Here is a 12,044-nt window from a genome sequence, read left to right as displayed (position 1 = left end):
TTTTAGGGCCTTTCAAAATACATTTAATGACTTTTCTTTACGCCTTCTTTTCAGACTTAACAGCATTTAATACTCTCTGTAGATAGTTATCATTTCTCTGGTAATGATTTGCACTCCGTATCCATGATCAACACGACAATTCTTCCTGTAAGCTGTCCCAACTGTAGCTACTGAAAAATGCAAATCAGATTTTTTTTTTTCTGTTTTTTTTGTTGTTGTTTTTTTTTTTTTTTTCTTGATACACAGTTATACGTATGTAGTACCTATATCTCCAGTTCCAAAATACAGTGGTGAGCTTAGTCTGCGAAAAAATGTCCGTAAAGTTTGAAAAGTACTCCTTTGATTGTGTTCGGCACATACGCCGCCGGCTGCAAAGGTTCGTTTGTGCACCGAGTCTCTGTGGGGGCAGTCGTTGGTCGGTGGCGACACTCAAAGCATGTTAACAACGTTTCCGTGTGTCTTTGCCAGATGGTCCTCTCTGTCATAATGATCATATTTGTTGTTTTGCTCTTTGGTCTATAAAAATATGGGAGGTTTACTCCAGCAGAAGGCCTATTCACAGCAGAGTGCGCTCGGTTCGGTTTTTACGGCCTCGCGAGCTGGTCTGAGAAGCGTCACATTGTGTTCTGTAATGACCCCGTCTTCACCCTGGAACTCCTGCACTAGAGTCTAGGAGAGAGATGTGGGAAATCCCGAATTAAAAGCAGTTAGCAGCTCCAAACAGTGGACTTCCAGTGAGGCAAAAAAAAAAAAAAAACATTCATGGGATTTTAAGGTGTCCGAACCTCCGTGGCATGAGCATGTGCTGCTAAATTCACAGAGCAGGCAGATAACAGTGGAGAGGAGGTGGATACAACGTGTTGACCCAACGACACATAGCAGGAGGGAGCAGTCAGAAACCCGCGGTGGCCAGTCACAGGAAACAGGAAGTGTTTTATAGTAAGTTTGTCCAGTGTCACAGGGAGAGATGACTCCCTCAAACAATCACTCCCTGGTTTTCCCGTCTCTGGCTGTGTTACGAGACCTGTGAATCAACAAGAACAAAGCAAACATGAGAGAACTGTTTTAGCACTCAGTCACAGTCATGCTCAGCTCCACAGAGAAATGTCTGAGGATGTGTTGTATCAAAAACATTTTGGCTCAAATATTTTCACTTCTATAGCCAGCAGAAAGAAAATGACAGAAAATATATTGTCTTTTTAAATACAATTCACATATGTGACGTTGGCTTTTTATTTGCAACAGGAATGTTCTTTTTCATTCAAATAAGCACCATCATCTCATTTTAAAGTTTGCAATCTGTTTATTCACTTGTTTGCCAAGAGTTGCATGACAAGACTGATACTACTTGTGTATATAGAGTACTGTGCACAAGTCTTAAGTCAGATCTTAATTCTATATATTTTGCTAGGAAAACAGGTGCAGACAAACATGGAAATACTGTATTCAAAGCCAAAACAGAGTTTGTATAACTCTGCACTTAAAAGTCAATATTTGGTATCACCCTCTTTATTCTTCAACCTGAGTGCTCTTATGCAAGCTTCCTTGTCACTTCTTTAAATAGTTTTCAGGAATAGTTCTCCAGGATTCTTGAAGGACATTCAAAGGTTTTCTCTGGATGTTGGCTGCCTTTTGTTCCTATGAAAATGATCCCAAACTACTTCAGTAATTTTGAGGTCTGGACTCTAGGGAGGCCAATTCATGACTGATGGCGTTCCATTGCATGTTGTTCTATCCAGGTATGGCTTCTTGCATGGTCTGTGTCTTTGTGATTGTATTCATGCTGAAAAGAGTCTGGTTCTTGTGTAATTTTCTTAAGTTGGAAAAACAAAAAACATTCCTTTGAAAATGGTCAGGTCCGAGGGCTGGGCTGAAAATGTCTTAAAAAGCAGCCAATATCCAAATAAAATCCTTCAGAAATGCTGGAGAACTATTGCTCGAGACCACTTTCAAAAATCACAAGAAAGTTTGTTTCTTTGGGAGCAAAATATGGAGAAATAAGGGCTCTAGCTTGGTTTACGATTAATTCAGCTTATCAAAAAGACTACGCAGAATTAAATGATTAGCCTTGCAGTGTCCAAATATTAACGGTCACATACAAACATCTCAAAAGCACATCTCAAATAAAAAACAACAAAACAAAACAAGCGCGTCCATGCTCACAGGTGTACACACGGGTGATCACACCCACAAACTACACCCTTTTTGGCTCCTACCTCAAAGCACACTGTGCGCTGTTGATCTTATGTGCTGCACAATAATGTTTAATATTTAGTATTTACTGTCATATTCCCATATATCATTGTGATGTTGTTTATTCTATTACTCTTGTTCTCTTCTGCTTGTTTTCTTTTTTCTTTCTCAGCAGGTGACCCAGGTGATTGATATATGCTTTTTTTTTTTTCTTCTTTTTTTTCTGCTCATTCTGTTGGTTTTTGTCTTTTGCCCTTCTCCCCCGTCCCTCTTCTCAGCTGTTTCTCTTTCCCTCTTTCTTTCTCCCCTTCTTTCCCCCAGTCAAGTCTGTCCCGTATTCAGTAAGTGAAAATAAAATGAACAATAAAAGGTGAATCAAATGGACCATTACGGCAAGGCTGGGATGGTCAATTTGGTAAAGTAAATCCGTTGGGCATCTTTCTTTGCCTTTAGACAACAATTCTGATGGCAAAAGAGCCAAACGGGACAGGCAGAAAAAAAAAAAAAAAAAAAAAACATCTCAAAAGCTCATTAATTAATAAATATATAAAAATGACATTCTACCATCTGGAGCTATTTCATTATTATAGTGATCTTTAGGGACATTTGACATAATTGTTTTCTTTCTAAGATAAGCTAGCAAGGCTTACATTTAGTCCATTCAAAAAACAGAGCAGAGCAAACTGTTCCTTTCCTTCTCCGCCATAATGTTAAAAATAAAACAACGCTAAGTGGCTACTCTTGAAGCACCCTTTAACAAAACCATACGAGAGAGGCATCTCACTGAAATTTCAGCAGCAAAGCTGATAGGGATCATTCTCAGTATGCCAGTCTATTCTCCTAAAGAAAAAAAATATTTTTTTGCAGCCATTGTGTTGACATAAGCATCACACATGACTATTGCTCCATGCCAGACTTAGATGTTAATTACAGGATTGTATGAGAGCTTTACGAGTCAAATATTTAGAACTCTTCAGGGGATATAACCCAGTAACAAAACAAGTCTCACAGTGCAGACACTGAAAAACAATTAATCTAGCAGCAGAAAGACAAATCTCGGAGCCTCCTCACCATCTGGCCCCCGCCAGTCACACAGCCAACTTGATAGAGGTGCTGATGCCTTCCAAGACATTGCCACTGAAGCTTAATTCATAATAATGAACTCTTGATGATTTCACAGGGTGCAAATTACCATGAAAGGGGCAGGTGTTGAACGGGGTTCTAGCATGTATCACAGATGACAATGTCTTATGCTCTGGGAATAATAAACATCTCAGTGAGCTCGGGCTTTAATGGAGATAATGTCGTGGTTTTGTTGGAGCTGGGCATGGAATGACCCAAAGGTTTACTTGGTTAAAGCAGGGCCATGACTTTGCTAACTGCTTGACTGTGATGCCTGGCCAAAACAGGTGTTTAATCCTAGCATAATAAGCACAGTTTCTCTCTGTGCCTCCTAGAGGGCACACAGAGACTACAGCTGAGTAGTAAGAAGCCACTGGTAAAATGGAAGGAGGATAAATTAGTCGCACAAAGATGTGGAAGAAAAGAAATACAATGCAAGTGATTTCAAGCAGACACAGCATATAGACACGGTCTTGTTTTATTCAAGCCTCATAGTGTGTGTCTACCGTGGTGGATTTTTGTTTTTTAATATCGTCTTTATGTTTTGTTTTGTTTTTTGCTCCCTCTTTTTCTTTCACAGCCACACTGTTGCGAACAGCTTCTCATAAATCTCACGCGCAAATCTCGTCTCAGGGAAACGCAAGCCTTCCCATTTAAAAACGGCAGCGAATGTCAGACGAATATGAGATGAATCTGCCCTGTGAATAACATTCACAGGCCTTGGGTGATTATTACTTAGAGTTTATCAGGAAGCAGCTACGCAGACAGCGAGCAAATACTTTACACTCTGGTGCAGAGTAGAGGGAAACATTAGGCAGCGGTTCTCTGGCTATTGAACATGCCGGGCAAACGTTTAGGACGGTGGCCTTGCTCTTCGAGTAAGAGCGAGAATTGGACTTTCGATTGAGACTGATAACTGCTGGGGGTGTCATAGTAACAGAAGGGAGCATCGTGGACTGAATCCATCTGTGTTAATGTGTAATTTGTGCAGCATTTCTCTTCTTATGGAGCAAGCGGACAAACCACTCGATACTTATCGATACGCACCCGGCAGCTTTTGATCGAGGATGCGGAAAACATTTGATTTCAGAGACGGTACAGACTGCTTCCTGTCTCGAGGCCACAGCTGAAGCACTTTAATGCAACAAAAATGAGAATGTGCATACATGTGGCAGTGGCTTTCGTTTGCGTCGCACTGCTCTAAATAAAAGCATTTTCGCGAGTTGGAAGTATTGAAAGCGAATGCACCTGGACATACGGCCCTGGCTTGACATTTCTTCTCTGTCTGAACTCTTGCTGACTTTCCTCGAAATGTCACGGCCATGTGACCCACGAGGGAACAAGTCGGTGGGTGCGCATGAAAGAAAATTGATCCACTTTGCCTATCCGCACTCTTCATCGAGGCGCTGTTTGCTGGGAATAATGCAAAATCTCAAGAGGACCCAGCGGATTAATTGATGTGTTTTTGTACATTCGCCGGAAGCTTTGCTGAAGCCCTCCCGTTCAGCTCGTTCCACAGTGCGTCTGCTTTTGGATCTCCTGCTCGTTTCTAACGCTCGTCTCTGCGCTCACCCTTTAACGTTAAGTCTTGTGCAGCTGAGCCCGCGCTCTCTCTTCAGATTTTAGCAGGCGAGCGGCACAACATGATTCCAGATGAATATTCATAAGTGAACTTGTTGGCTAGGAATGATCCACAGGTTAATAAGGGATGGGAAATCGCTCATTACATGCTGTGAAGTTGGATAATGCCTGAAGCAGATGCTGAGATCAAAATACATGAACATGTATGCATGCGCCTCCAGACACTAGGCCCCATTCCACATTAGGAAAGAGTTCAAAGCTATGTGTTATGTCATTATCAGCCCTTTCATACAGCATTTCTTCAGAACATCAAAGCAAACACAGTTCACTATTTGCATTCTACAATATGATCAGAACTTAATGCTCAAGAGTGGAGTATTAGAACAGATTTAACCACGGTGGCATCAGGCTGGTGACAATGTTGCCAACGTGTTCTTCAATACTTTTATGCATCGACTACAGCTGCTCGTAAAGCTACTGCGTTGCGTGGCTCTGTGTGAGATCAGCTGCTTGCAGGCAATGCAGAATCGCCTTCCTTCAGAATATATATTAAAGGATCAAATGTTTAAATCCAATCTCAGATGGCCTCTTCTGTGAGTAAATAGACAATAATCTCTTTGATGCACTGTGCAGAGACCCAAGTTCACCACACACATTCCACCCCTTTTCTATTTATAGCTCCAAATCTACTGAAGACTTGCTGTCTGGAGTGAAAAGCAGCAGGATCACATTTTCCCTCAAAAGCAAATTATAGCATGGGCCATAAACACTGACAGTATTGACCAAAAGAAGAGCCTGTTTCTCAAAGACTCCACAAAAGTGGCCGTTTTTATGACTTTGGCCTTATCCCTTTTTTATATTGCTGTACCTTAAATTTATTACATGGCCACTCTCTATTTCCCGATCACTATTTATTAATATCAGAGTCTGTCTGGCGCCTTGTTTTATTTAAGTGCACAGCCACCATCTGACACAAGACTTTAAAACAATATACAAGGCATGCCAATAAAGCAGGCTGAGAATACACTGAGGGGGGTTTGCTGCACACATGGATTTTCTCTGGTTAAACACACACCAGGGAAATTGTCAGCTTATGGTAAAATACATAAGCCAAACAAGGATATCAAACAAGCAGACGCTCGCTTAAATTGTATCAGGATTTATGAGAGTCTATGCTTCCTGCTGTTTGTGTGTTCTGCTAAAGCTGAAAGATGCGGTCTTAGTGTTGTAATGAGTTCATAATGTTGGTTGTAATGACTTTCATACACTTTTAAGACATTTGACCGTGAGCAACAGGCAAGATCAGTCTCCACTGTAAGGTCATGTGGAAAACTACCTTCATTACAAGATGTTATAAAACAGAGCCCGACAGATATATCAGCAGGACTGACACATCGGCCGATATTTTTATTTGCCGATACGTTGGTATCGGCATTTGTAGCTGTTGATTGGGCAGTTATAATGTACAAATGATATATATTTAAGCTTGTACACATTAGATCCTCACTTTGACTCTGGGATGAGACACATTCAGTATGGGGTTGGATTAAGAAGGCCATCTGATTTAAGAAATCTCCTCAATCGAATATGCACAGCTAATAATAGTTTTTTATTTTTATTAAGGACTCATAAATAACAACTGTACCAAATATATGACAAATGTGTGTATATATGTGTGTCTGTTTATATTTAATGATGTGAATGTGGAAAAAAAGATGAAAATATAAACGAGTATATCAGATCTTTATCTTTTTTTCTAATCACCAAGTCTCAGTATCGGTCTCAAAAATCCTATATCAGTCAGGCTCTAGTCATACATTTAAGGATTTCTTGATTCTAATTCAAGGGATTTGTCTTGTACCTTACTGCCTCCACAAGGCTCTTGGTGCTCTGTAGCTGCTTGTGTTGCTTCCTGCCTTTGAGGCCAAGGTAAGGGTGGAGCTGTTGTAATGGTGGTGGTGGTGGTGGTAGCTGGAAATTGGCTGTCTGTCAAGGGGTCATCAATGCTTTCCATAGTGCAAGAGTGTCGAGGGGGACTCTTGTCACGTCATAGAGCCTGAGGGGAGAAAGGGACAGGGGAAGGCGGTATGGTTATAAAGCTCAGTTTCATTTCTATTTCTGTTTTTTTCCAGATTTAGACACAGTCACAGCACCGCCACCACCACTACCACCATTACCAAATTTATCTTTTTAAGGTGTCGCGGAAATGTGCCCGTTTGGATTTGTCTGAACATGGAGAGCTATTCTGTGAATGTGCTGGGCACTGATGCTGTGTTACTTGTGTTCCAGTTAAATATAGGAGTGTGGGAGTTGAATAGGGTCTGATTCTGCGTAACAGTAGCCCACATGGAAGGAAAATAGAAAACAGCCCTGTGTTTCTCCAGTGACTTCTTAAATATGCTATAAATGTAAAGCACTGATTCATTCATGATTCATTTTTCTGAAATAATTGTTGTCCTTAAAATAATAAGCTGGATAGGAATTTATAAGTATCAGGCCTGCTGCAGCCTTTCCACCACTTTAGTCCAGATTAAAGTATCTCAGAAACTATTGCATACATTATTGTTTATTCTGGTGTAAATTCTTACAGTCCCAGAGTTAGGAGACTGGTGATTATGGTAAACAACTGTTTTATTCCTGCAATGCAAGTTCGTTCCTTTTCCAAGAGCATCAAATATCTTTTTTAAAAATAAGCCTGTGGTATCTAATAGTTAGAAATTACTTGCTCAAATACACATGGTTACAAAACGACCCCCTGGGATCACATTTAAATGCAACATAACCAAGTAGATTTTGGAGTTTTAGTGTGTAAACCTTACACTGAGTAAAACAGTGAATGGAGACTGTGACACAGCCAAAATTACTGCGACTTGGTGCCTTTGAAATTATTGCTTTGAAAATGGGGACCAGGTCTGTGACCGTCCAATGCCAGCTTTAAAGAAACAGTGCTATCAGTCAGGGAATGAATTAGGTCAAGTTGGTAGTTACATGCAATCTGTTTGTGATTAACTGCGACAAATTGGCAAAATTTTCAAATATATTGTTGTCTACATAAACAGAAATTCATAAAAACTACATTACATTCAGAGTCCAGAATACAACTGAGTGAGATGATTTTTCTTTTGTAAAGAGACGTGTTCAGTTCCATTCAATACCATTTTATTTATATAACAGATGCCTCAAGATGTTTTTTATTGTAAGGCGAAGACCCTACAATAATACAGAAAAAATCCCAACAATCAAACGACACTGATCCTCTCTGAGCAAACACTTGGCGAGAGTGGAAAGGAAAAACTCCCTTTTACCACGAAGAAACGTCCAACAGAACCAGGCTCAGGGAGGGGCAGCCATCTATCAGGGGTGTGGGGAGGAAGACATGATAAAACACTAATTGCAAGATTGTGCATTTCTTTGAGTTGCCAGGAACTCTGACATGACATACGTTAACAATGGATGTACTGCTTGGCCCTGAAAACCTAAAAGTGCATCATTTCTAATGGGCAGCAGGGGGCCACGTTTCAATTTTTCTTGTACTGTTGGCAAAAAGACTACCGGCTTACTGGATCTGCAACCTCATTAAACATTTCTCTGATAAATTCATGGAATTAGTTGCAAATTTTATTGAAAATAACACCATTTCAGCTTGTCATGTCCAGTTTCAAGATACCAAGATTGTGACAGCTCACCTTGAAGATTCCACAATTAACAGAATTTAATTAACCAGCAGGTATATTATAGCACCCTTAGTTAAGAAGATACTGGCAGTTCAAGCAGGTTAAAGCTTTCACAGGTAATATCTCACTGAGAGGACTGATGAAGCTTACACTGCTTTCAGTAATCTCCAGTAACAACTGCTTATCTTGACAGTTTAAAAAAGAACAAAATTCTCCCATAGCCTTATTTGGTAAATGCTTTGCCTCAAAGCTGAAAACATGAATAAGTTTCTCTTTCACTGTTTGAAAAGGAGAAACATGCTTTTCTGAGATCAGAGGTAATACACTATACTTGACTTGGGTGTGAGTGTGCCAATGTTTTGTCCTTGCATGAGTGCGTTTGTTGTTTCCTTCATTTCGGAATACACCTGCACCTCTTGGGACTTGAAACTGTTTGGAGTGCAAACATAAGCCAGCTATCACGCTGCGCTTCATGGAATCAGTTTCCACTTTTGGCCACATGGAAATGTTGGAAACTATAGAAAAGGGAGCAGGGTTGAAATTCAGAATGAAATAAAACAGGTAATCTTTCACTGGGCAGCAGAGGCTTTGGGTTTAGGCAACAGTGGGTCAGATCAAGCTCACAGGGAGTTGATAAGAACAGAGAAAGAGAGACTTTCTTGTTCTTTAAGTCAGTTCCTCTTGCCTCTCACTGTTTATAGTCCCAACATTATTCCCAGCTTCCCAAAATGGAGGATTTAGTATTCTCCAAGCCAATGCAATGTGCTGACTTGGCTCCCTCCAGAAGGAAGTTGGCAGACAGAGCTAATGGTTAGCAGCAACAGGGTTTCTTTCTCTTTCTCTCTTTCTTTTGGCCTGTCTGTGGTGGCCAAGCAGCTGTCTTCTTAGTGGTGATTCTGTTCAACTCACTGTTGGATGTGGCTGGAGGGCCCAGAGGGATCAATTACCACGGTCGATACCAACCCAGAACCACAGGGGGGTGGGGTGAGGGGGGACATGGTGATGGTGGAGGCGTTGGGGGATACCTTAAGGCCCGGCTTGAACTGCATCCACAGAAAGATTGAGAAGAAGGAGATGGAAAAGAAGTGATGGCGGGGGCAAAGATGGGGGAGGCCATCAGCATCCGCTTACAAGCACCAGTCGAAAAAGCTTTTTCATACCCAGCTGAACACACTTGCCGTCACTGGCAGAAATACAAATGTGTAAATACAGAGGACGCTTACAGGCAGACACAGACTGGGAGATCATCTAGTGCAAACCCACCCATTTGTAGCTGGAGATATTTATGGCAGGATGTCCTAAACCACGTATGCATTTGAATTTCCCACGCAGAACCCTGACGAAGTTCAAAAAATATGCACACGCCAGAGCTCATATTATCAAATATTGTGATATTCTCTCTTTCCTTGAAGAGGCTGAAGTAACTGCTCTTCCCAACTGTGTTTTGTCTCCTCTCCTCTCCCCAGTGAAAAAGTCTTGATTACAGTAATCACAGTCTTTCTCTCAGTAGGTGCCACTTGTGCTCATAGCTCTCTGCTCAACGCCTAAATACCCCAATCAGGATCGTCCTAATGAAACATATGATTAAGACTTAGTTAGACAACTGAGGATTTTTAGCCATTCCAGTTTTTTTTTTCTCACTGCTTCCTGCAATGTCTGAAATTGTGGCGCTCTTTAGTCCTTTTTCACGATAACAAGAGCTCTTTTTGTGACTTGCTGTGTAATATTCACTTGAAAATACCGGCTAAGCGGCCTGGCTGTTGGATTTTGTGCAATTATAACCTTCCAAAGCTACTTTGGAAGCGAATGTCCCTGTGTGTGAACTTAACGGGTACTCGAGGGTTTAACAAGAGCATCCGCTTGACTCAAACCAACTTAAAATGACTTAATGTTCTACGATTCTTTACGTCTGACTGGCTCAAATCTCTCTCCCTCTCTCTCTCTTTCACTCATGCTGCTCTTTTCTTCTCCTGCGCTGCTTTTCTGCCTCTGTTTTGAATTGTTCCTCTTATCAGGCTGTCACAAAAGCTGGCAGATAACCTGAGGTGATTTTGCTTTTCTCCTCTAACAGCGTACTCGCTCTGCCTCGTTCTCGCCGAGCTCCCCGCGTCGGCACACGCAGAGAGAGATAGCTCCTTGCGCTGATTCATCTGCCAGTCTAAAATGGTGGAGGGCATGATGCAGAGCATCCTCCTCTCTGGAGAGAGACAGCAGTAGGCCTTTCAGCGAGAGAAGAAGGTATGGAAGATGACTGCTGAGACTACATATCGTTCTGCTAAAAGAGAGGCCCTTTGCAAAGACAGCATTTCACTGTGGTAACTGTGATAAAATGTATGTTCAAACCTTTTAGCATCACGCAGTGTGGAAAGTATTCCGGTACAGTCAAATTAACCCCTCACTGCTGCTAAAGCGTTTCTTTATCTAGCCATTTTCCCCCAGCCCTTTCTTGATACCACGGAAAGCTATGACCAGGATACTGCACACAGAATGAGATCTTTGCAGTACACTAAAGCTAAAATTGAATTTATTGGTTAATATCTTACATGTGCCAGATCTTTTTACACATCTGGCTAAATTGAGAATAAAATAAAAGACAATTAATGTTAATAGGATGGTTTCATACATGACTGACAGAAGCAATATGCCTCATTAAAAAGTCAGCAGCTGGTGATTGATGTATAAACCATTAAAAACCATGAAAAAAGCATGGTTTATAATTTGAATTAGAGTTGTATGCAGTGTCGTGTACAACCTCCGTTCCAAAAAAGCATAGGCGGAGCCATATTTACCACTGTGGACAAAAGTCTGTAAATGTCTGCGAACTGAAGAGACCAATTGCTGAACCTCTGGTACACGAACGTTGTCATATTATTGTCTGATACAGGATTCTAGCAGCTCAACAGTCCTTTCATTTTCAATTAGTGAAAGGTTTGGACTGCAGGCACCCGAGTTCAGCACCCAGATTCTTGCCATGCTGTTGTAATAGATGTGGTTTAACATTGTCTTCTGGATGGAAGTAATATGTTGCCTAAAACCCATATATACTTTTCAGGATATTCTTGGAACTGTAGCTGTAATTCAAATTGTGGTTGGAATAGTACTCTTTCTAACATAACTAACTTAAATGTTTAGTAATGAAAAACATATTATTTGAACAAGTAGCAGAATGGGTAGATTTACACTGGATTTGTATTTTCTGTATTATCAATTGTTACAAAACCATTTTCACCCAGGAGCTCTGCACCGTATCAGGAGAATGAAGTCAGCACATTGTCCGAATGTTTACTTTCTCGGCACATAACATGAGCAATGCTCTGTTCAGGTAAGGCTAGAGTGCTGCGTGGATAGAGCATGCAGGAGGGAGCACGTGAGCACACAGTAGCTTGTTGTAATTCTCTGCACGGTTACTCGCTGTAACCTTACCTGGACACAAATGTACATCACACGGACACGGACAAGGGAGACTGCAGATTT

General features: G+C 41.1%; 1 protein-coding gene across 3 annotated transcripts in view; it reads right to left on the bottom strand.

Annotated features, from left to right (window-relative positions):
* Nucleotides 1-212: 212 nt before the first annotated feature.
* Nucleotides 213-12,044, bottom strand: part of tafa5a (TAFA chemokine like family member 5a) — a 160,850-nt gene continuing 149,018 nt past the window's right edge. For 2 of the 3 annotated variants that reach the window (XM_040035044.1, XM_040035046.1), the window contains exons 4-5: nt 6,758-6,952; nt 213-1,024 (exon numbers count right to left, since the gene is read on the bottom strand). In XM_040035044.1, the coding sequence (XP_039890978.1) occupies nt 6,944-6,952 (9 nt within the window). In that variant the 3' untranslated portion in view covers nt 213-1,024; nt 6,758-6,943. The remainder of the gene's footprint in view (nt 1,025-6,757; nt 6,953-12,044) is intronic. The other variant, XM_040035045.1, reaches the window with a different exon arrangement.

This window comes from Simochromis diagramma, unplaced genomic scaffold, assembly GCF_900408965.1.
Source record: "Simochromis diagramma unplaced genomic scaffold, fSimDia1.1 OVJJ01000816.1, whole genome shotgun sequence".
Classification (NCBI taxonomy): Eukaryota; Metazoa; Chordata; class Actinopteri; order Cichliformes; family Cichlidae; genus Simochromis; species Simochromis diagramma.
The sequence above is the reverse complement of the archived record's forward strand: the minus strand, read 5'-3'. Positions and strand labels throughout refer to the sequence as shown.